The 23,343-nt window shown below is 31.3% G+C and overlaps 1 protein-coding gene across 1 annotated transcript; it reads right to left on the reverse strand.

Moving 5' to 3' along the window:
• Positions 1-2,672: 2,672 nt before the first annotated feature.
• On the reverse strand, positions 2,673-22,634 carry LOC142321843 (venom protease-like). Its single transcript, XM_075360296.1, has 7 exons — positions 22,505-22,634; positions 18,923-19,138; positions 15,895-15,989; positions 10,596-10,705; positions 5,021-5,283; positions 3,757-3,914; positions 2,673-3,021 (listed from the first exon to the last, which is right to left on the reverse strand). The coding sequence occupies exons 1-7, from the start codon at positions 22,593-22,595 to the stop codon at positions 2,839-2,841; spliced, it is 1,116 nt and encodes a 371-aa protein (XP_075216411.1). The 5' UTR covers positions 22,596-22,634; the 3' UTR covers positions 2,673-2,838.
• Between the last annotated feature and the right edge of the window lie 709 nt (positions 22,635-23,343).

The following is a 23,343-nucleotide window of genomic DNA, read 5'->3' on the forward strand; positions in this document are numbered from 1 at the left end:
TAACTGTATATTTCGAATTGTGCAACGTGTAAGCTAATGATATTTTCAAGATATTTTAAAATTTGGTAAAATTCAATTCGACCACTTTATATAATATCTCTTTACACAATGATCGTTTTCCAAGTATCATGTGAATAATTAAATTAAGTTAAGAACCTTAAGTTTTTTGAGCTTATTTAAATGTGCTTCTCCCAGTTTATTTAGATATGTAAGAGAAATCAAAATTATTTCTCGTTGACTGTGTGAAAAATACTTTTTTTTTTCTGAATTTTTACGGGCATTGATTACTAAGGTCATTAGCCTTCGTCACATTCTTTAAAAGAAATTAGTATCACCATCAGGATTGTCATATGTAAGGGTGTAAAGGACCCTTACATTTTATTTAAAAGCACAGCCAACATAAAAAACATTAAGACACAACAACAACAAGACAACCACAACATTTACAAGGTGTAAAGGGCCCCGATATTAAAACTTGAGATAAGGTTCTCAAAAAGACCATGAAATCAAAAATACAACTTATCAATACCATTTCTTTCTTCTACTTGTCTCGTTTATAGTTTGTTTAAGCACCCTCGGGGCGACCAGAACCGCCGTTGAGCAGTATATCAAGGCGCCAGGGCACCGTGGCAGTTGACTCCTTATAAATAGGCTGCAGGCATGCACTACGCCCACCCATAGCCTGGCGCCCTCAGTTTACCCTTGAGGGTCCCCCATGCCATCATTGGACACACTCCGACTCACTGCTCTTGAATGCAAACGAGCCAGGATGGCCTAGGCAAGAGGGCTACCTCCCGTCACTACACGTGCCACGCTCCCATATACATAATGAATTCCACTTGGAGATTCTTTAACACAGCTTTAAATTTTTTCAACTTTTACAGACTTCTAAGTAGTCCACTGGCGTGTAAAAATGCAACTATCTTCTTTTCATTTCCATTATCCAGAACAGCAGTAATATCATTTCTTAGACGGAACCTCTTTCTGAGGCCCTCATATATTGTACACTCTTCTATTAGATGCCTAATTGTAAGTGTTTTATTACAAAAACACCGCACATTGGTCTCTCTTCGCCGGTTAACAAATATGAATTTGTCAATCGCGTGTGACCGATTCTAAGTCTGGTCACAGCTACTTCTTCACGGCGAGTCAAATGTCGCTTTTCCATTTATATGGAGAAGTTTTCAGAAATACTTATTATTTTAATAACGTATACTAGTGAAAGACGTCATTACATGGTTTATATAACTTCTCAGTTTTGTTTCATTTATTCTTATATTTCGTTAAAGAATATTAATATTACTTTATGATGAAACAAGACAAAGAACGCATGATTTCTTTTCTGATTCCAAAACATCATCTACGCGATGTCAGTTAAATAATAAATATTTTTATAGTAAGAAATCCCTTCATAAATTGAAAAACAATAATCTTAGATATTTTAAAAATCATAAACAGAATTTATATCTTTTGCGTTTAATTTTTATAGATGAAATGACGTTCCATCCCAGTAGAAAAGAGCACAATGTTCGCATATGGGGTCTACAAAATTCCAATGACACATGGAACTCGAAAAAACTCCTCCTTTTTTATAAACAGAAAGTAACATAAAACAGTATCCATAAAATCATGATAGTAAATAAAAAATAGTAATATGCATTTACCGCTTGTTAATCAATTCTGAATAAATAAAAGTTTCAATAAAACGAGAATCACCAATTGTAATGATACGCCGGTCTGTTGTGGTGAAAGATAATTAAATAACTTTTGGTAATCCAGCTTCTTGAGTACTATCTGACAAATCATTACCGAAAAGATAAAAGAATAACAAGCGGATCGTGTCATGTATACTCGGTAAAGTGAGATGAAAAGTGATTTTCAATTTTCTTGTTCTTAAGCCATATATACTACAAAATATAAGTATAACAGATTTATTGTATATATATATATATATATATATATACCGAAAGGAGAAATATAAATAAAGAGAAATGTATGAATAGCATCAAACTAATACCGTTTCAGTGCCGCAAGTCTCAGCCTGATAAAAGATATCAAAATTTTACAAATATTAACTAACATTTTTTTTCATTTCTTTACTTTTATCTGATCTGTACTTATTAACAATGGGTTCAAGTGATGAAGTTAAATGAAATCAATATTCAAAATAAACTTATTAGACAATTTACACATTGCATTTTTTTTTTTTTGCTTTTTACTGTACAATGCTAATTTCTAGATATATTTTCAGTGATTTTAATTGAATTAAGTTATATGTCAAAATTTATTGATATTTTATCATCTAAATTATTTTAATTTATTATTTAAATAATTTAGAAACTGCTTTCAAAAAGCCCTTTCATTTCATACAAAACGTACTGAATTACATAACGTTAGTTTCGATTTATTAACTGTTTTAGAAACAGGTGCATAAAATAAACATCAACCATTTTTTCCTTAAATCATTATGGATCCAAGTTCATTTATGCGTTTTGTAGTAAATTGTGTGATGTTTATTTCATGACAATCGTAACCGACTCGAAAATTGAAAAAAAAAACAGACAAAAATTAGACAAACTAACCTGGAAGCGGTTGTTATAACTCTCCTAATACGGTAATCATAGAATTGGAAGTCTGGAATTTTATTTGAATAAAAATAATGACATGTTTAATTTGTGTAATTTACTATCCTTCAGTATTTTTAATTCTTATAAATAATTTATTACAGCAACAGCATTTAAAGAAAAATAGGAGATTATTACATAATTTTAAAGTTAAAAAATAAATAAATTATTGCACATCAGACGTTCACGAGCTCCAAATTAGGCCCGGATCCAATCAGTAGTCTGGCCAAACTATAGATTCAATCCACGGAAGGTAGTTAAGTATGCGAGTGTAAATCGCTGGAAATCCTTTCAATGCACACTGTTTTCCAAAAGATGTAACTCCCAACTGAGTGTGTAAGATGCACGGCGGTTGAATACTTGTTTTAGGAAGAAACAATGGACCTCCTGAGTCTCCCTGTTACGCAGATACAGAAAAGTAATGAAATTACTCGATGAAATCTGTTTAAAGATTATTTTTGTTTTTTTTACTTATAAAAGTAACGTATATAAATTATGCAAAGTAAATGGTTTTGTTTTTACTTTGAAGTAATTAATTATAGTGGCTTAAAAATAAATCATAATAATTGAAATTAAATAAAAATACACTCATTACTTCCATATGTATATATGCATATTTGTTTGTGTGTGTGTGTGTGTGTTTTTATCAAATAAGTATCGATTACAGTAGATATAAAAATATTTAGCTTAACTTTACGGCGAATATATATTATCAGTTTACAGATAGAAATTTAAGTTTATGAGTGTCATAGTGTCCTTGTTTACAAGGAAACTAATGAGCAAAAATTTCCCAGTTTCCTTCTTCATTAGCCCAAATAAGCTGTGTAACGTGAACGTAAAGTCCCACATATGACATATTCATTGATTTCATTTCAAAGAATATCATTACTCAGAGAAAATAAATTTAATAAACCTCTTCTATCTTAGTTATTTTACATGTACCACTGTTATTATGAAAGTATATCAGATAGAATCACTAAATAAATTAAAGATTTATTTCTGTCAACATCATACATCATTGTTATTATTTTTAATATTTGGTTTTTGTTTCTAAAGAAACAAAAACGTTGTCTTGTACATGTTAACTAAACTGTTAAAAAAAATATTAATTTTTTTTGTTTTTAATTATTACCGAACATGTGTCTCTTCCTCCTTCTAAAACTCCTGCACAAATCATAGTTTCTTCTTCCAAGCCCCGAGGTGCTACACGCAGTTCAGAAGTATTTGTACAATCTCTTACTGCCAAGTAATCTAAGTCTACTTTAAGCAATATACTACTTCTTGGACCGGCTGGAAATAATTTTAATAATAAAATTTAGAAAATGCATCGTAAAAAAAAAGCTAAGGTTAAAAATAATATTTATATAGTGTTATTAGCTAATTACATTATATTTATCTGAAAAATACAGTATATATATATATATATATATATATATATATATATATATATATATATATATATATACTGTAAATGTGAAATTTTTACTGAAAGCTGTAAATTTTATAGAAATGAATGTAGTAGATAAAAATATATATAATAATTGTTTTTAAGCTTGTCTTCAATCATTATTTTTTTGTAATTTAATTCAAATTTAATTAATCTTTTATTTAGAGAAAATGGGGGGAAAGGTAATACATATTCTGGTAAAAATGTTCGATTCCCGATAAAGGTTTGGAAAATTTATCTTTTTTTTCATATCAACATACAATAACAAGCCATTCAAGGTCATTACCCAAAAGACGTGCCTACAGAACATCATTTAACTTATGATGTAGACCTATAACACAATAGCATTTAGTGAACAATACGCTCCTCATTAAAATTCGCAGTTATTTTATTAGCATTATCTTCGGAAAATTGTTAATAAAAGAAAAAAAAATTAACATATTTTACTTTCTAGGGCATTTATTTATTGATTTTATTACGATCGCAAGAAATTTTAATTTAATTTTTGAGTTAAATTTTTATATAAAATACAGTATCGTTAGGTCTAAAACACAAATTTGGATAAAATATATACTATTAGTGTTAAAGAAGTCATCCGTACGAAACTCAAGGAAAAACATAGGTCTTCATAAAAATAAATAATTAACTTCTTCAACGTAAATAATTTCTGTCGATGTCCACGTTTTCAAATTAATTTTTTTTTTTTCAAGGTCTGAGTAATTAAAATCCACGCTAAAGTGAATTGCATTTAATAAAACTACGTACGACAATAAAGTTTTATTTACATATCATTACTAGGAAATAAATACAATATGAAGATTATCTTTAATAAAGTTAATTATTTTTAAGTCTATTAAGTACTTATGATGTTACTATACAAATCATAAAAATAATCAGATCTGAAGGCATGTGTTTAGCTTTTCAAAAAATAATTTTTTTTTATCCTTACCGTAATCAGTTCTACCCCATCCAGCTCCAAAAACATTTCTAACATTGTAGTAGGAATTCGGTTGAGGTAGACAAATAGGTTTTATTGTATCAGTAAATGTTACCAAACTATTTAATTCATACAAAGCGATATCATTATAAACAAATTCTGATCGATAGTTTGGATGGTTTATTCGCCTTATTATTTCAAAATCTACAGGATTTGCTGTTTCATTATTTCTAGATAAATCAAGCTCTCCTAGTCTCACCCATCTAGCAAGGCCGCTAAAAAATATTAAATATATTTAACTAAATTATTAAATTATCTAAACATTAAATATATTTAATAGGTTTAAAAAATAACATTTAATAATTTTATTTACACTAAAAACTCACTCAACGATGACATTTAAATTATAGCTGTTTGTTTTTAAAAATTTTAAAATAAGTTGAAATTTAGCCATGCATGAATTAATATTTTTCTGAAATATTAGCTGAATTAAATATTTATAAACAAATTTACTTTTGTAAAACAATAAAAAAATCTAAATAAAAAGAACGTATTATTGTGATAGAATACTATAAATTTTATTAATATATAAAGAATATTTACGTGTAACCTCACTTCACGAGCGGAATTTGTTCCCGAATCTTCGTTAAATGCGAAACAACTTTAACCATAGGAATAAGAATAATGTAATTTATTATTTATAATACATCCTTTTTTTACCACAAAGTTGTCTAAAAACATTGGTTTTGCTTACGCTTAAAAATTTTGTTAAAACGAGACTCAGAATTATCTTTAAATAAATTTCTAGAGCCATGGTTATTGCATTATAAGGGTGATACCTTCTCAACGTACGATGCAAACGTTTCCCAAGGTTTCAGAATCTCTCTTATTTCACTGGTAGTTTGTTGCTCTGCTGAGCCTGTTATCTTCTCCTCCCCCGACGATATCTCCTCCACAACTTCTTGCTGAGACAAAGAATGCAGCTCCTAGTTATGTTCTTCTACCAGCTCGCTTTCACTAAATGTCGTTGCTATCCTCCTCTAGCCCCATAATCTTGGCCGGAGACACAATCTCGCCGATTACAGGCCCCACAGGCAATTCGGCAAACCCCTCAGGGTCGCGTCCGACAATGGTGTCCAGCCAAAATCTCTTCCATGAGGAAATAAGGGTTCTCATGGTGACCTGTTCCTGTGTCTTGTCGATCATCTTGAAGCAGACAACGATGTGAAATGAGTATTTCCAAAAGTCTCTGAGAGTGTGATTGGTTCCTTCAATTACCTCAAAACAACGCTCGAAGTGCGCTTTTGTGTAGAGTTTTTTAAAAGTTTAAATGACCTGCTAGTCCACGAGCTGCAGTAAAGAAGTTTTGTTGGGAGGTAGGAACTGCAAGTGATAAATTTGAATTCTTCAAGGAGGTCATTTTCTAGGCCTATAATATATTGCAGTATGTGCAGGAACGTTGTCCTCAACAAGAGTGGCTAATTCAACTCAAGCAGATATTTTTTACAAACGGACCAAATAATTCATTGATCTGTAAAAAGGTAACGGGAAACCCAAGCCTTCATTTTAGACCTCCACAAAGCATTTAGTCTCCACTTCTGGACTTTTTAATTCTTGAAGGCTCGTAGATTGTTCGAATGGTAAACGAGCAGCGGTTTAATTTTCAAATCGCACTTGCATTTGTATTAAACAATACCGTGAGACGATCTTTCATTGGCTTGTGTCCCGGTAAAGCCTTCTCCTCTACCGTAATATAAGTTCGTTTCGGTATCTTTTACCAGAACAGACCCATCTCATCACAATCAAAAATCTGCTGCGGCAGATAACTCTCAGAATTCACAAGCTTCTTGAATACGCCGATTAAATCCTCGGCTGCCTTTATGTTTGAGCTTTCTGGCTCTCAGTGCTTCACAACGTTGTGGATGCCGGTTCTTCTCTTAAACTTTTCAAACGACCCACAGATTGCCTTGAATGCTTTTTCTACGTCCGTTGATGATCTTGGCGTCTTCTTAATAAGATCGGCCAATAGTTTCCCCTTCTCGCAAATTATGTTTCGTTTTATTGTCGCCTTGCATTTTCTTCTTGTTTCCATATGAGAAGCAATCTTTCAACACCGTCGAGAACACATGGTCGTTGCTTAGAAACTTGCTTAGATGTTCTTGTGACAACCTTTGACTCATCACTCTTCTTAATCTTATCCTTGTTTTTGAGGATAATGTAAATTGATGATCTAGAGCGATTGTATGCGCGTGCTACGTCAGCCATACTTAAACCTTCTCATTGATTAGGTGTTGATGACTGTGTTGTTGTGTAGGTGTTGTTTGACTTATAAGGTGATTTTTCTTCTCTTATCCCTGTCTTCTTGCGGCATTTTGTTTGTTTAAGCATTTAAACATTGTTTAAATGCTTAAACTTAACATTACTAAAAAAAAAAAAAAAACAATAAAATGAGTCCGAATACAGCTTTCAAAAATGACAGTAAGATGCTGGCTGAACGAGCGCCAATTACAGACTGATAGCCGATATCCAGGCAGGATGTGAAGTCAGGCTGTCGCCTCGTCACTCGTTCTGCTAAACATCGCTTGTTAACTCGTTAGGCGAATAACTCGTTTGTGATGTTTCATAGTAATAATCCAAACTCAAAATGTACAAGTAATTAATAACGTAGGGTTAAATATTAATCTAAAATATGACTTTTCAAGAATATTCTTAAAAGTGTGTAATTAATAAAAATTCAAATCACACGACTGAAAATAAAATATCCGCTATTAGATCTAATTTAAGAAATGACAAAAAGATAAAAAAGAAAATATTAGGGCAAAGTTATAAAAGATAATAATATTATATATACAATGGGGTCCACAGAGGTAAAATAATTAAATTAAAAATAAATGTTTTAAACATATAAAAAGACAATTTAAATATTGTAGAAAAACAAAATAAGCATTAATTCATAATAAATTTGAATGGTAAAAATACATTTAAAATCATATATATTGTTTAAATAACGTAAATGCAGTATATTATATAGTTCAATTAAAATACTTGGATTCAATAACAATAAAGCATTATTTTTATTATCTAATTTTTTTTTGGATGAACGGATTTAGAGGCATGGAGTATTTTAGTCGTTAGCCCCATTTTAACTTAAAAAAATTTTTTAATTTAAATAAAGCCCTAAAAAGAATAGTAGCGATTGTCAAGGAACTATCTTGTAAAAAAAGAATCTAAAGACAGACTTGTCAATGGTTGTTGAAACCCCGAAAACACAACATAACAAGGATGTAAAGGCCCTTGTTATTTTAAATCTTTTCTAATATTTTCTTGCCAAAAACCTATCAATGTTGTCAAACACTATAAGAAAAAGGAACAATACTCTGCGATAAAAATTATAACACTTTTAGAAACGGTTATTAATATTGAAAAACTAAGATGACAAGGGTGTAATAGTTCCTTGTCACGTAACATAACACAGATTACTCTTAACGAAAGGTTTCAAAAAACTATAAAAACTATCACATTATTCAAAAATTAAAAACACACCTTTCATCATAAAATTCTTCATAAAGACATAAAATCAATGTCTTTTTGTTCACCTAAATTTCATAAAAATATAAAACATAAATATCCTGAATTTGATGTTAGAAATTCAGAATGTAGGGAGGATAAATGTATTAGTTCTCAAAAATGTGATAGTGAAAGTAAAATCATCTCACCAAGAAAGTCATCGGTAGTTATTAAAGATGATAAATTGGGTGATAAAGACTCAAATTCAAATCAAGGCTAAATCTATTGAACCAAAAAAAATCAATATTTAATACAAATGTAGTAGATAAGTCTCATAGTTTGAATAAGGGTATGTTATGTGAAAATGTTTCTTCAGCAATAAAAAAAAATATTAGTTCTTGTTCAAATGCTTTTATGGATTAGAGTGGAAAAAAAGAAAAACAATTTCAAATTTTTGATGAAAAAGATCAAAAGCCACAAGTTAATCAGTCGCAGCAAAGAGATTCAATGTTTCGGTTATTGTCAAATAGATTAAATCTTTCTAATAAAGATGGTCGCAATGAAATTCCGAATATATTAAAAGAAAATAAGAGTGAACAAAAAGCATGTAAGGATACTCATAAATGTGATGAATCTGATGATAGTTGGGGGGAGGATGATGATGATGATGATGGACACTCAAATAATTGCGTTAATTGTTGCACCCAATGTAGATAAAATGAAAGGACAACTCTGTCTTGAATGAAATAAATTAATATAATTAATTTATTTTGGTTTCACTTTAGGCCATCCTTTCTTGCTTCTTTTTTCCATTTTCCTAAAAGCTTCGATGTAGAATCCCAAGGTACCTGAGGCCTCAGAGATGGAGTATTCAGCTCCTGCGCTGTAAGTTGCGGAGGATCTCCTGCTGCTAGCATCTTTCAGCTAAACCCCTCCGTGCTTTCGGAGCTCCCTCGTTGGTTATTCCAAATCTTCCTTTTCTTTTATTTCTGGTGTTGCGGAATTCTGAATAGAAATTTTTTTAGCTGGAACTTTACCTTAGATGTAGTTGGCTCAGGTTTCTTTTGACTTCACCTGTATACTAGACGTATACTTAAACTTGGGCTTGACGGAGTTCATTTCTACAGAAATGTATATATATATATACTTCCAAACTCTGTAGTGAAGTGGTGGAGGAGCAAATATCATTGATCAGTAAGGTAAGAAAGATAATTTTTTTTTTCATTTAAAATTAAAGACCGTTTCAAATTTAATAGATTATGTTCTCTTATCGAATTAATTATTATTGATTGTAGTTACAATTATTAATAACCAAGGAAATTTATCTTTTTTACACTCATTTTTTCTACCATTATTAATTAAAATTAAAAAGCTATTACGCACTTTAAATGTTATTAAATCACATCTTGTTTTATAGAAGAGAATAGTTCATTTCAAAAACAATTTATTAATTAACTGAAGCTGAGTTTTTCTTAATAGTAGACATATTGCCATTCAAAACGTGTAAAAGACTTCATTGTAAACATAAGATTTTGTTATTACTTAAATACTATTTTTTTATTATCTAAAAACGGTTTTATGGAATACTAACACTGAAAAAACAGGTGGAACGGAGTCCTGAGGTAGGCATAATTTTTCAAAGTTCCTTCAAGTTTTTCCTTTGAAATAAATTGAAATTTTCAAAAGTGTAACTAAAAAGTAACACAGTTTTTATTATATAAAACTTAATTTTTTTCATCAAGAGGTTTGTAAGATACGATTATAATACTATAAAGTAAAGGTTTTACTTACATACATATATATTTTATTATTAACTCTGGTAACACTGAAACTCATATTAAAGCCGTTCTATAATTAAAAAACCTGAAATAAGAAGATTTTATAGAGCATAGATGATATAATCTTTTAATGTTTAGTTACTGGTAAGATGATTACCATTTCAGCTGGACCCAGGAGAAAATTGTGACTATTTCAAAAATATGAATTCCGAAAAACCTAAATAAATCATTTTCAGAAAATACAATTGAAATCTAATGAAATAATATGAGTGTGACTAATATTTTTTTTTCTTTTGACTTACTCGTTTGGATCCTTCGTACAATGAGCTGCTGATAAAACAAATTTTTCGCTTATTAGTGAACATCCACAGGCCCAATCTACGTTGTTCTTTGTTCCGTATCCAACTAAACCCTTTAATTAATCATAGAAATAACATTTTACATTATTTTAAATTATTTGATGGATATTTGTAATTAATATATAATGATTAATTTCTAAATGAACATTTTATAAAAATCAATGTTTATCTGACTATCTGTTCTTTCGGGGATGATTTTTCAACAGCTTATCCGTTACTAATGAACACTACTGCGTCCAGTAGATTTGGTCTTGACTCTTCTTAAAACGTATAACATTCACTATAACAACAACCAACCAAATGTTCACAAAATTTATAGTAACTTTTATTTATGTTGTTCATCAGATTTAATTATTTTTCCCGTTGTTAGCATTCACCATTTGATTGAGGTACAGTGGTCTCGATCATGATTATATCAACACTTCTACAAAAACAGAGTGTATGAGGTTAATAATTATAATTAAAGAAAAAATTGAATATTTAAATTAAAATTTTAGTGACGCATTTCTCTAGATTACTCATGACTTGAGGTACTTTTAAAACATAAAATGGGGATCCTTAGTAAGATCTTGTATACTGCGCCTAAATGTTGCACATGTATGTAGGTCTGATCCAAGATATCGGTGTAGATGTCGACCCGCATATGCGTGATTCGTCTGTGAACTATAATAGCGGTTCCGCCGCTGGAGGGGCTTTGGCGTAGCATTACCCTGTCGGTTCTGTAAGTGAAATAGTTCCGCAGAGTTAGTGATTTGTCCAGAATGAGATGCGTTTCTGCTATCAATATCACATAAATATTTTGGTCATCGGCCAGATGGCATAGCTCTGCCGTCTTGCTTGCTACGGAACCCGCGTTCCATTGCAGCAGTTGCAAAGTTTGCCTAGCCATACCGTGTGATTTAGGTCATGAGGCATTCAATAAAGGACTGGAATAAGTCCCTAATAGATTTCGCCTGTAACAGGCGGGGCAATACAGCCAAAATTTCGGGTAGAATGTCCTTTATTGACATCCTCGCCAAAAAGTAGTTCCCGGCATTCTCCGTCGAGGACGCGGCTTCCGGCATTTTCCCAACGGGGAGGATGGGTGTTTCTGACGCCACCTTTGGTGGGCGCCGAGCCTCGGAAGCTCTTGCGCGTTTTGCCGCAGTTTGAGTTTTAGTTATAACCAGATGTGATTTTCCCGGATTTTTGGCTTCTTTTGTCGCCTGTGGGGTGGGCTAAATTTTGGTTTTGGTCGATTTTGTGGCCACGACCTTCTCGGTCGCCGAAACGCGTTGCGACTTTGGTGGTGTGGGAGAAGATGGCATACCTTTTCCCACCGCCGGGATAGCCGCGTTCTGACCGTCTTCCGGCTAAGGGTTTGGTATCCCCCTGGCGACCCGCGCCCAGCTACGCCCATCAGTGATCACGGAAGTTTGTGGGGAGCCCTTTTGTCGGACCAAGTGCTGCTTGTAATAAAGGTATCCCCTATAATTTGCTGGGTGAGGCCCCTTGCAATTCGCTCACGATGCGGGCTCTTCTCAAGATTTTAGTCAAGACGTCGTTTTGTGGTCTCCACCACATTTGACGCAGAGCTGTCCCTGCGACAATAGTTCAACAAGTGGCCGAACTTTTGGCATCTGCGGCATTGAGGAGGGCTCCCTTGTGACAAGAATGCGGTCACTTTATTTTACAGTAAAACATACTGTCCAGATCGTAGATGCTGGCGGCTAGCGTTTATTTAAGTGCCACAATGCACATAGAGGTTTCCCTAGCATCCATTGCGGTCAGCTTTTTCACGGACGCTACGTCATAGCATAGTTAGGAAAGATCCTCTCCCACTTCTTCGCAGGTGACTCCAAAGGGGATACACCGGACCACGACTTTAAGCTCCCTCTCCTTAGGAAGCTGATAGGTGTGGAAGGCTTATCCACACTTATGGAAGTGCCTTAGCATTCTTCGAGTGCAAAAAGCTCTTCACGTCCCGGAAATCGTCTTCGCTGCTTAATTGCAGCCTTCTGGAGAGCCCGAGCTCTTTTTGACCACCGCCCGCAGACTATGGTAGATATGGCTCTCGCCAACGTCGGCCACTCCCAAGGGCAGTCCAATATTATTGGCGTTATTTTCTTCCGCTTCTCGACCGGAGGTTGTGAGGAGGTTTCCCCTGTAACTTTCATGGTGGCGGCTGTCATTTCCGGATCGCCTTCGGTTGTGGCTGGCTCCATGGACTCCTTGTCTACGACTACCAACGCCTCGCACTTGGCTTAGTCCCCATTACTCCCCATTAGCCTAAATTAATAAAAAAAAATAAAAAATATTATATCTAAATTTTAATGCTAGTATAATTTTAAATTCACAAATATAATAAGTTAACTTATTTTTTAAAAAAATAAATAAAAATTAAGTTGATAACGGCTTATATTATCGTAAATTGCTAATACAAGGGGTTGGTTAAACCTGAAAAATTCTCTATCAGTGAATAACTTAATAAAATTTAAGTAAGAATGATTTACTTAATACTATTCACTAATTAATCTACAATGTTATAATCTATGTTATAACATAGACGATGCTAAAACTTATCCGGTTAGACTGGAAGGTCAAACAAAAGATATAACGCAAATGCTGGCTGTACTGGGCGTCCTAGCGGTATGGTGACGAAACTGGAAATATTATTCAGTTACACACACATAACGCAAAGCACTAGAAAACTCGTTCTTTCACAACTACTACTAGACAGAGACTTTTAAAAGGTATTCATCGTCAGGGGAAAGAAATTATACACAATGTTTTTAATAACATGACTGTCGAAGCTGCAGTTGGTATGTTTGTTAGTAACCCCAAAAAATTTTAGAACGTGTTACGTCTGCTACGGGAGTCTCAAAAAAACAGTTTATAGAATTACTGGTAAAATAGCTACGGAAACAAATTAATTTCTCCTCGAAAAGGAATGGGTGCTCCCATCTTTGCACCCCACTCTTTACGCCATGCATCACTCGTACAAGAAAAAAATTGGCAAAAAAATCATCAAATTTTTAATTTGAAGCTATGACTTTCACATAATCTTACTTATCGCCATCAAAGATTGTTGTCAAATCCATTCTAATACCATCCTAAAATTATTTTTTATATTTTAGTGCGTTTAGTTTAAGACTGGTGTATTAAAATAGCTTTTTACATTTATTTTTATTTTCTATTTTTTAGGCTTTATAATTTCATGCTACAACTGCGCTAGCGAACAGGTTTGAGCGTATTTAGCGAAAGATCGGATCGGTACGTTTTACGGTGGGTGAGTGCAATCAAACATAGGGCTAAATTATTTAAGCTCCGGATAACCAAGATCCAGTCGATCAAGAGTTTACCGATCCGTTAAACAGTATCGCTCGACCTTCTAGTACATACGCCGTTTGAATCGTGAAAATCGGAAGCGGGGTTGCCGAGATCTTACGGTTGCACCCCATCACACCCCCTCACAATTTCCGAACGGCACCACAGGGGCACTTGAAAATATTATCATCTGAAGAGTACCACTGGGAGCGGATAGGGCTATCGCCGATGCGGTCGAAAAAATTTTCAGAGCGATAGGAACAACCGTTTTTTGAAATATTTGCGATGTTTTTCTGTAAAATCGGATCTGGTTAAAAAGTTGTAAATTTTCCCCAAAACTTCGTTCGTAACTGTACAGAATTTCTAGTAGCAACTGTATACCCTAATATATATCTCACTTAAAATTTCTTTCACCAATAAAATATGAATGTAAACGAGGTTGCATAAGTTCAAGAGATATCTTTTTCACTTAGCAACTTAAGGCAATCTTGGTGTCTTGAAAAATTGGTTAAAATGTGTTGACATCAGGAGCAAATCTGTATGCAAAATTTCCGGATAACCGGAAGGGCTTCAAAATTCGACTAAAAGTTTCTATACCAGGAATTTCCCATACATACATAGTGCAAGAGCGAGTTAATATACGAGTCGTAAAAATAAGTTAGCTAAATATTTGTATATTGTTTTATTCGGTTATGAATTTATTTCTTTTTTATATAAATATAAGACTAAAACTAATTAAAAAATTTATGATGGGAATTTGTTAATTGATTGGAATAAACATTAATATAAATAATAGTAAAAAAAGAATATTAATTTATACCGTTAATTAGAGTAATAAATTTAGTTAAATTAAAGAATAACTATAACATAAAAAAAAATTATACCGTATATATACCGTAAAATTTATTATACCATATATATATATATATATATATATATACTGTCATCTACTAGTAGCATATTATAGCGCTGCGCTAGCGTGCCATCGCCTAGTACAGATTTGCGCCAATTCGGTTTGAACAATTTGTACGTACGTATGCACATGCAGACGTCGTGATGAAACAAGTCAAAATGGATACAGAGATGGCCAAAATGGATAGAAATCCATTTGTAATTTGAAAACCAACATTTTTCGCGAACACAATACTTCCTTTACTTCGTACAAGGATGTAAAAATAGAAGAAAATTAATCTTAATATAAATCGCTCAAATAAAGAACAAAAATAATACTTTTTTATTGATTTAGTACAACTATAGAGTTATACTTTTTTATGAAAATACTTCGGCTTACTTCTTGCATTACTTTACTATTTCTGAAATCCATATCTATTCTAATGTGTTTAAGGTTAATTGATAGGTAAGAAAGGTAAAAACACCAAGCGAACGTGATTTTATTCAATTTTTTTATCACTATATCTTCTTAAAAAGAATAAAAGCACTAGAAAGAGTAAAGAAAAGTAATCTTTTTTTATTGTTTTTGAACTAACATATTTTCTGCTCACTTTTAATAAGAAAAAAATAATTGTAACAGTATACTTCATTACTACTCATTTACTACTGTTTTTTTCAATGTGTTCCATCAATTTGGAAGTTTTTTTGTTAAGATAAAAGCAAAATGATATTTTATGGAAAAATTATCTTAAAATAATTGCTTATAGTACTTTATTAAATCTTAGGTTAAATTCTTTTACTGCTATTCAAATATAATCACATAATTATTATTGATGTAAAGTTTCAATTTGTCGCGCACAATTTTATTCGTTAAAATATAATAAGAAGTACTTCATATAGATGTTTCTGATAAAGTATGATAAATCCAAACGTAAAAAAATTAAATTAGGGATTTTCAAATCAACTCATAAATATTGTCAATATTATTATACGTTGTTTTTATATGGCTGTAGTTAAGTATAACATTACTAATCTAAAAACATACCATAAACGGTAATTCCTTTGGTTTTACTGGAGTGCCTCCAACAGCATAAGGAATTCCAAAACCATAACATGTTTTCTGTTCGTATTCCATACATTCTAAAATAAAATAAAACTTAATAGGTTAAGTTACAATTATTATTTTATAATTATAACGTAAATTACATTAACTTACTATTATTATTATTATATATTAAGATAGTAATTTCAGCACGTATCTATTATTCCTTTAATTTTATTTAGAATTTTAGAAATAAAAATTTTCATTTATTAATATGAATGTCTGAATTATTATTATTAAATTCGTTTCCTTGAAAATATTTTGCTAAACTAGAATTTTTTTTTTGCTCAATAACAATTATAATTACAATCGGCTCTCCTGTGGAGCCATAAGTAAGCTTCCTGACAAAATCACGTGATAAGAAGATCCTTAAGGAACTCCCAAAATAAATAATACACAATAAGTAGTTGCAAGCAAACTTAAAATCAAATATGAAATTTCAAGCTCAGTCATAAATTACTAACAATTAATTTTAGGACCATATAGTCCACAAAACAAAAATTAATAACAAATAAATAAAAAAGAAAGTGAAGTAACAAGAAATTAGATACGAAACCACTAAACTTGACGGTGTTAGATTCCAAACTGTTAGCAGACCCAAAGTCGAGTACATGGGCGCGTTTCAACCGTCGGAGGTCTCTGCTGTTATCGAATAGATTAATTGAAAAGTGGTATACAAGATTCTCAAGCCTCTTCAGGTATTTGACATTGCTCTGTTATACAATCTCACCAACCGATGGGAGCTCCAGATAATCGTGAATCTCATCATTCCGCGTGAACCACGGAACTTCGGCAATTACCCTCGCTCCTTTGTTCTGAAATCGTTGTATAATTTCTACACTACTAGTACTAGCCGTTCCCCTCTATTCTACACCGTACGTCCAGATTGGGCGCAGGATAGCCTTATAAATAAAGATCTTGTAGAATAACAAGAGGCCTGAGTTCCTCCGTAACAGCCAATGAAGTTCCCTGTACCTTGCGTTTAGCTGTTTCCTCTTCATCCTCACCTGACTCTTCCAGGTCAAACGCCAATCCAGGTGAAGTCCCAGATACCGCACGGTCGCCGTCTGCAGGATAAAAAAATCATCGAAGTACACACCAGGACAGTCACCTCTCCGCATGGCAAATGAGACGTGCCTCGACTTACCTTGTTTAACCTTAATCCTCCACTTTTTCTGTCACACGGACACAAGATCCAGCGCCATTTACAGGTTCTGCGAGGCTAAGCCAGTGTATTCGTTAACGGCCAGGATTAGTTAAACTAGAACTTAGCATGTCTTTTTTAACTAACTTTTTACAGTTTTAATTACAATAATAATTCACTTCTTCTTTAAAATTTAATCAACTGTAAGTTTCCTTTCTTTTTAGTCCTACTTTGAAACATCTGAGGGCTTAATGGATATTTCTTACGATATTGTGGAATGGATTATCGGGCACCTTCCTTCGTTCAGCACTTAAATGAAGGCGAAATTTAAAGTCTAACGTTAAGCATTGAGATGGTTCCAAAAAATAAAGATTTGTGTATGCATTTCCATAATATGAAACTTTAGGCTGGTACTTCTTCCAGAAGATAATCGTGTTATCTGTATCTTCTACCTATTACTTGATGTTTTACAACCAAAGCTAAAAAAAGTTGGAATTCATCTAATTTGGTTCTATCTAAAGTGATGCTTTGATATTAATACATACAGTAAGAAATTCTATGGATAATAACAGATAATCTTTTCTCATTGTTTCATTTTACGACGTTTTGACAAATATAACCGCTCCCACCTGTGAGTGAGGGTAAATGAGTGTGTGAAAAAGAAGGTAAATATTTGGATTATTTACTTTTCAAAATAAATGAAAAATTGTAACAATTACTCTTGAAAGAAGAATGAAAATCCGAATATTATTAGTGATTTATTTATTTCATTGATATCAAAACTAGACTGGTCATACTTTTAGCTTCTGCCCATTTATGAATTGAAAAGAAATTGACAAAATATTTGTTTAGAGTATCTTGGAAAAATAAAATTACTACTGAAAACTCACTGATAAAAGAGACAAAATATACATTTAAAACATTTTTAAATGACAAAAATAAAAGCTTTTAAATTTTCTTTTTATAGAAATGTATTAAGATTCGGATAGTTCGATGGAATAATAATGAAGGGACTTAGGGCAAACTAGATATGCAAAGCTTTAACAGAATTTTGTAACAAGAAATGCTGGTGTGCCATGTGTAAAGGCAATCATGAATTAATGTGTTTATTGGATAATTATAATTAATACAGTACTATGGTGAGAAAAAATCTTGCCTTAGTATAATCAGAAGTTAATTTATATAAAAAAGAGTAAACTAAAATAATAATAAAGCATAAAATTTAGTGTGAAAGAAACACATAATTTTAACGTGAAATTTAAAAGGTGTTCTTTTAAATTTTTTTGTTAAACAGATTAACACATAATAGAAAAAATGAAGTGCATCAAACCATTAAAATTTCTTATGATAATAAACTTTAAATTTTATAAAATATGCTTACCATTATTGAAAATAGTTAGATCATTTCTCATTAAAAGCCAATTAGTTTTCGCATAAAAAATTTCAATTATTAAAATTAAGTTTTCATGTTATAAATGATCGGAAAATAAATAATATTTATTTAGCTGTTCAAGTTATAAGTTAATTGCCCTTTGAACCTAAGTCAACTGATAATATTTTCTGATTTCAAACATTTTGATCGACATAACCAACACTAGCAATTATTATATTTGAAACCTAACAACATTTCTTTCTTTACTAAATTAATCTTACGTAATATCGGAAGTAATAATAAAACGATTCAAAAGTTTAGCATGCAGATCTATAAATATTTTTTATCCCTGTTTACAAAACAAAATATTTGGTGTAGACGTATATTCATATGGATATCATCATAGTGAGAGTTATATATATATATATATATATATATATTTTTTTTACTCTTACTTGTTTTAGAAATTGATTGAGAAGGTATTGGTTTTGTTTGATTCTGATCGGGTTTAGCTTTTATTTGAACGGAGTCGTAACAGCATACAAGATGATCCTTCATATTTTCACAACCGCAGTAAGCTGGTTTTACTCCTTTTTTAATCATTTCTTTGGCTATTTGACAAAATCGTATATTCGTGCATATTCCTGTTCCGTTCAATCCACATCTTTCACCTAAAAAAAAAAAAAAAAATTTTATGGTTGGATTTTACTGTTTGATTATGGAAATAAGAAAAAAAAACATATCTTAAAACTAAAATGGAACTATTTCCTTACCAGCATAATACTACACAAAGTACCCCTGCCTTTCTATTTGGAACGGTCGTGTGATTAATTAAATCTAGACCAGTCCGTACTATTTAACTTTAATATTTCGCGTTTCCCTCTCTATATTTTTGTTTTTACTTGCAGTTAGTATTTAGTTAACAATAAATTCTAAGTTGTGAAAAGAATGTAATACAACTACATGAACCAATATAAAATTTTGTAAATAAGAAACAAGAAAGAAGATACCGTTCTTCGGAAACAAATTTATAAAATTGCTGTTGATATTCTGATAAATTCCAGTTTATAAAACAGTATTTCTTTATATCTATTCCATAAAATTATATTCTTCTTAATTTTTTATTGCCATACCGTAATTTTTTAATATCCATTATGTAAAAGTATGATTTTTCAGCGTTTAATACAGTAGTATAAACCAAAAGAATTAAGAAGTCAGCAGATTTTATTAATATAATAGTTCTACCGTTAAATATAACCAATTAGTAGGAGATATCTAGTATGTAATACTCTACTTTGTGGCTAGTAAGGACTTTGCGCTCAGTATTCAGTCCTATTAGAAAAACTACATTTAGGAGTCTGATATAGCTAAAAGAATAAATAAATTTTCTTTATTTATATATATATAAATTAAATACAATTATCATAATTACAATTAAGATAATTAGCATAATGCAATTAACATAACTAAATGTTTGATAAAACATTAAAAAACTGAACATTACGGACCTCATATTTCACTTTATAAAGTCAGAATGTAAATAAATACAATTTTCAAAATAACAGAACTACCTGCCGGACTTTATTCAACCTGACCTCTAAACACATTGGTCGGTTCAAACTAGCCCTAACTTTCTTTCTACTGGTCAGATCGAGAATTTCAATAGCTTTGAACCTTTTCCAGACAACGCGGACCATTTTAAAAAAAACTGCGCGTAAATCGTACCAGTATTTTTTTGAATTGAAGCGGACACACATAAGAACATTGCCTTTTTTTATGAGCCTTTTATCTCGTATATATAGATTTAGGGTTATATTTATTTCTGTGTTCCTTCAGTTTATTTTTGTAATTTTGCTGTATATGTACACTTGCTTCTTTTATAATAATTATGTTCTAACACATGTATAATAGCTTTTCTGTAACTTTTGACAACTTTTTAGTTATTGAATTACAAAAACCTTGGACTTTCGTGTATGTTATAGCCTTTACACACTATAAGAGCATTATTATGGAAACAGATTATTAAAAGAGGTATTTATATTGCGTAAGAGTTTTTTGTAAGTTTCTACTTTCCTGGCATCGTAGTCTTTTGCACTTCCCAACGTTTCATCACCTAGGCACCCCAAAAAACAAAAAAACATGAAGAAGAATGTTCATAAGTATGTACGTACGGATGTACGTGTGGCGACGTGTTTGAAGCTTAATAACGTTCGACTGAATTAACCGATTTTGATGAAATTTTACGTAGAGACTCGCGTATACTGGACAATTCGTTGTTGAAGGTTTGAGATCAATTACTCCAGCGGGTGGAGTACATAGGTTGCGGTCAATTTTCTCACAATTTTGCAAATATAACCCTACTTTATATAGATTTCAGTACATGTGTACGTCCTTACTTTAAATTTTAAAAAAATCTGCTTCCAAATTCTCTCCCTTTTCCAAAAATCGAAAAAAATTATCTTGTTATTTATTTTACATTTTTTAACTAATTGTTTTTTTATGTGTTAAGAATAGTAATAGTGCAAGTGGTGTGGAGATAACATCCGCATTGATGTAGTACCTTGGTTAGGGTAATTACTCTATGTATTTACAACTGGCTCAAATAATAAATAAATATACACATTTATCACTTCATAATTAGATATGATACATTAATATTCGAATGAATAATACAAGATTATGTATAAGTATATGTTTATAATAAGAGTAATGCTTTCAATGATTCCATACATGATAGATTGTTAAAGAACATATATTGTACGTTAAGTCCATGAAGGGTGATACAAGGAGGCTGGAAGAAGACTGACTGAATGTAGTGCGGAGCCAGCTTATATAATGTAGATGGAGCCGAGTGAACTGCCAGGAGCTGCGTAAATAGTACAGAGTTGCGTCTGAACAAGTGGCTCAAAAAAAGTACTTCGAGGGATGTGTTAAGAGTGGGAGAGCTGATCAAAATTATTAAAAAATCGATTTTTATTAATCTTTTAAATTCTATTCTTGTTATATATCCACTAAATACGAATAAATAACCAATCCCGAGAAAGTATAATAACTCTGTTTTCAACTTTTTTTTATAAAAGTGTTTTTTTATGTATGTCAAGTAAATACTTCTAAAAGAAAATTTCTAAAAGACAATTTATATGTAATTTAGATTAAACCAATAATTTCATTGTGAATAACGTTAATTGTTAAGATCATACATGGAAGATTCTCCTTGGCAAAAGGTTCAGGAATCTATTGTTAATATAAAACAGTTAGTATGTAAACGAATGCTTAACTACCCATGCAATTTTTTTCTATAACATACAAACGTTTTTTTAATCTTTTCTGAAGGTAATATCATGGGAAGAGCTGAATTTGCAGTATACACATACTGAGCAGAGAGTTCTAACATTTTTAAAAATATAAAGATCGAAATTTTTTCACGTATTTAATTTTGAAATAAATTTTCTTTCTTTAAAAGATTACTTCAAACTTTGTCTGTTGCAGACAGATTTTAGAGTATTCAATAGGAAACATTAAACATTTTAATATTAATTTATGTAAAGTCATACACATATAGCATATACATGACACAGCTTATACATATAGTTTATAAAAATGTGAATTATAAAACGTAATAATATTAAAAAAGTAATACCTTAACGATTATTTTTTAAATATAACGATATATTTGAAATATATATACGTTTTCTAATGACATTCATCATAACTAATAATTTATTTTATAATAGGATTATTGCAGTCGATTTCAATGTTTTAATAAAAGAAAGAGAAAAAGAAAAATGAATAGAAATTTATCGTTACATTTTTCATGAAATACTTAAACTAAATTCATGAAGTATATAGTTTATAAAAGATAAGCATTATTATAGAACTGACAATAAATCATTGATCATTACCTATAAATTTTTTATTTAATAATAGAGTATAATTTTGTGATAATTACTGGAAATTTTATTAAATTACTCAAATTATTTAATAAAAAACATACCACATTGTTTATAATTTAGAAAAATTTATACAGTTTTACTAACCTTCGTATCGAAAATTCACATTTTCAGCGTAAATATTGGTCCAGTATGTGTAGGACAAGAGTAATAGGATAATATAACCTTTTAAGACCATCGATGCTAATAACTATCAGCTTTCTGCACGTTGCTAATGGTTACGTTCATTAAGTCATCAATTATATACTGTAATCCCCTCCAACAGTAAGAAATCTGATTTGCCTTGAGATGTACACCACGTTAATACTTTTATTTCATTTAAGTATGGGATAAATTCGTTTTAATACAGAACTGAAGTTACATTTAACTAAGTAACTTTATTTTGTTTTATTTATTTATTTTTTGTCTGTAGGCGAAAAACGCCTGGGCGTTATCATCGCCCGGTAGATATTAGTAAAAGGGTAAAATAACTCCGAAATAATAAACTATACAAGGTTTAAACGTAATATTAATCATATAATAAAAAATTACTAAAACAAGCCAAGAAGGCAAAATAAAACTCAAAACCAATACCATAGACAAAGTTGATAAAATATGAAAGTTAAAATAATAGATTAAAGAAAGTACATAAAACTTACCTAACTCCGATGGATTGTGCAAAAATCCCCTCCCCGGATAGTAAAATTAAATACATAGAACCAAAAACCAAATTGAAAATAAAGGTTAAAATTTAAAAAAAAAAAAACTCTCCTTACAGAAAAACATATATGAGCATATTAAATCCTTTGCAGTAACCCGGTACTATGCAAAAAGAGAAACAACCGTCCACCCGTTCCAAAACCCCGCTATCGTTGCGCAAGATATCACGGATGTTTCTGGGTATATTAAACTGACGACGCAACGCCGCATAACATACGCAGTCCACG

The sequence above is a fragment of the Lycorma delicatula genome, chromosome 3, assembly GCF_047948215.1.
Source record: "Lycorma delicatula isolate Av1 chromosome 3, ASM4794821v1, whole genome shotgun sequence".
In the NCBI taxonomy this organism is placed as follows: Eukaryota; Metazoa; Arthropoda; class Insecta; order Hemiptera; family Fulgoridae; genus Lycorma; species Lycorma delicatula.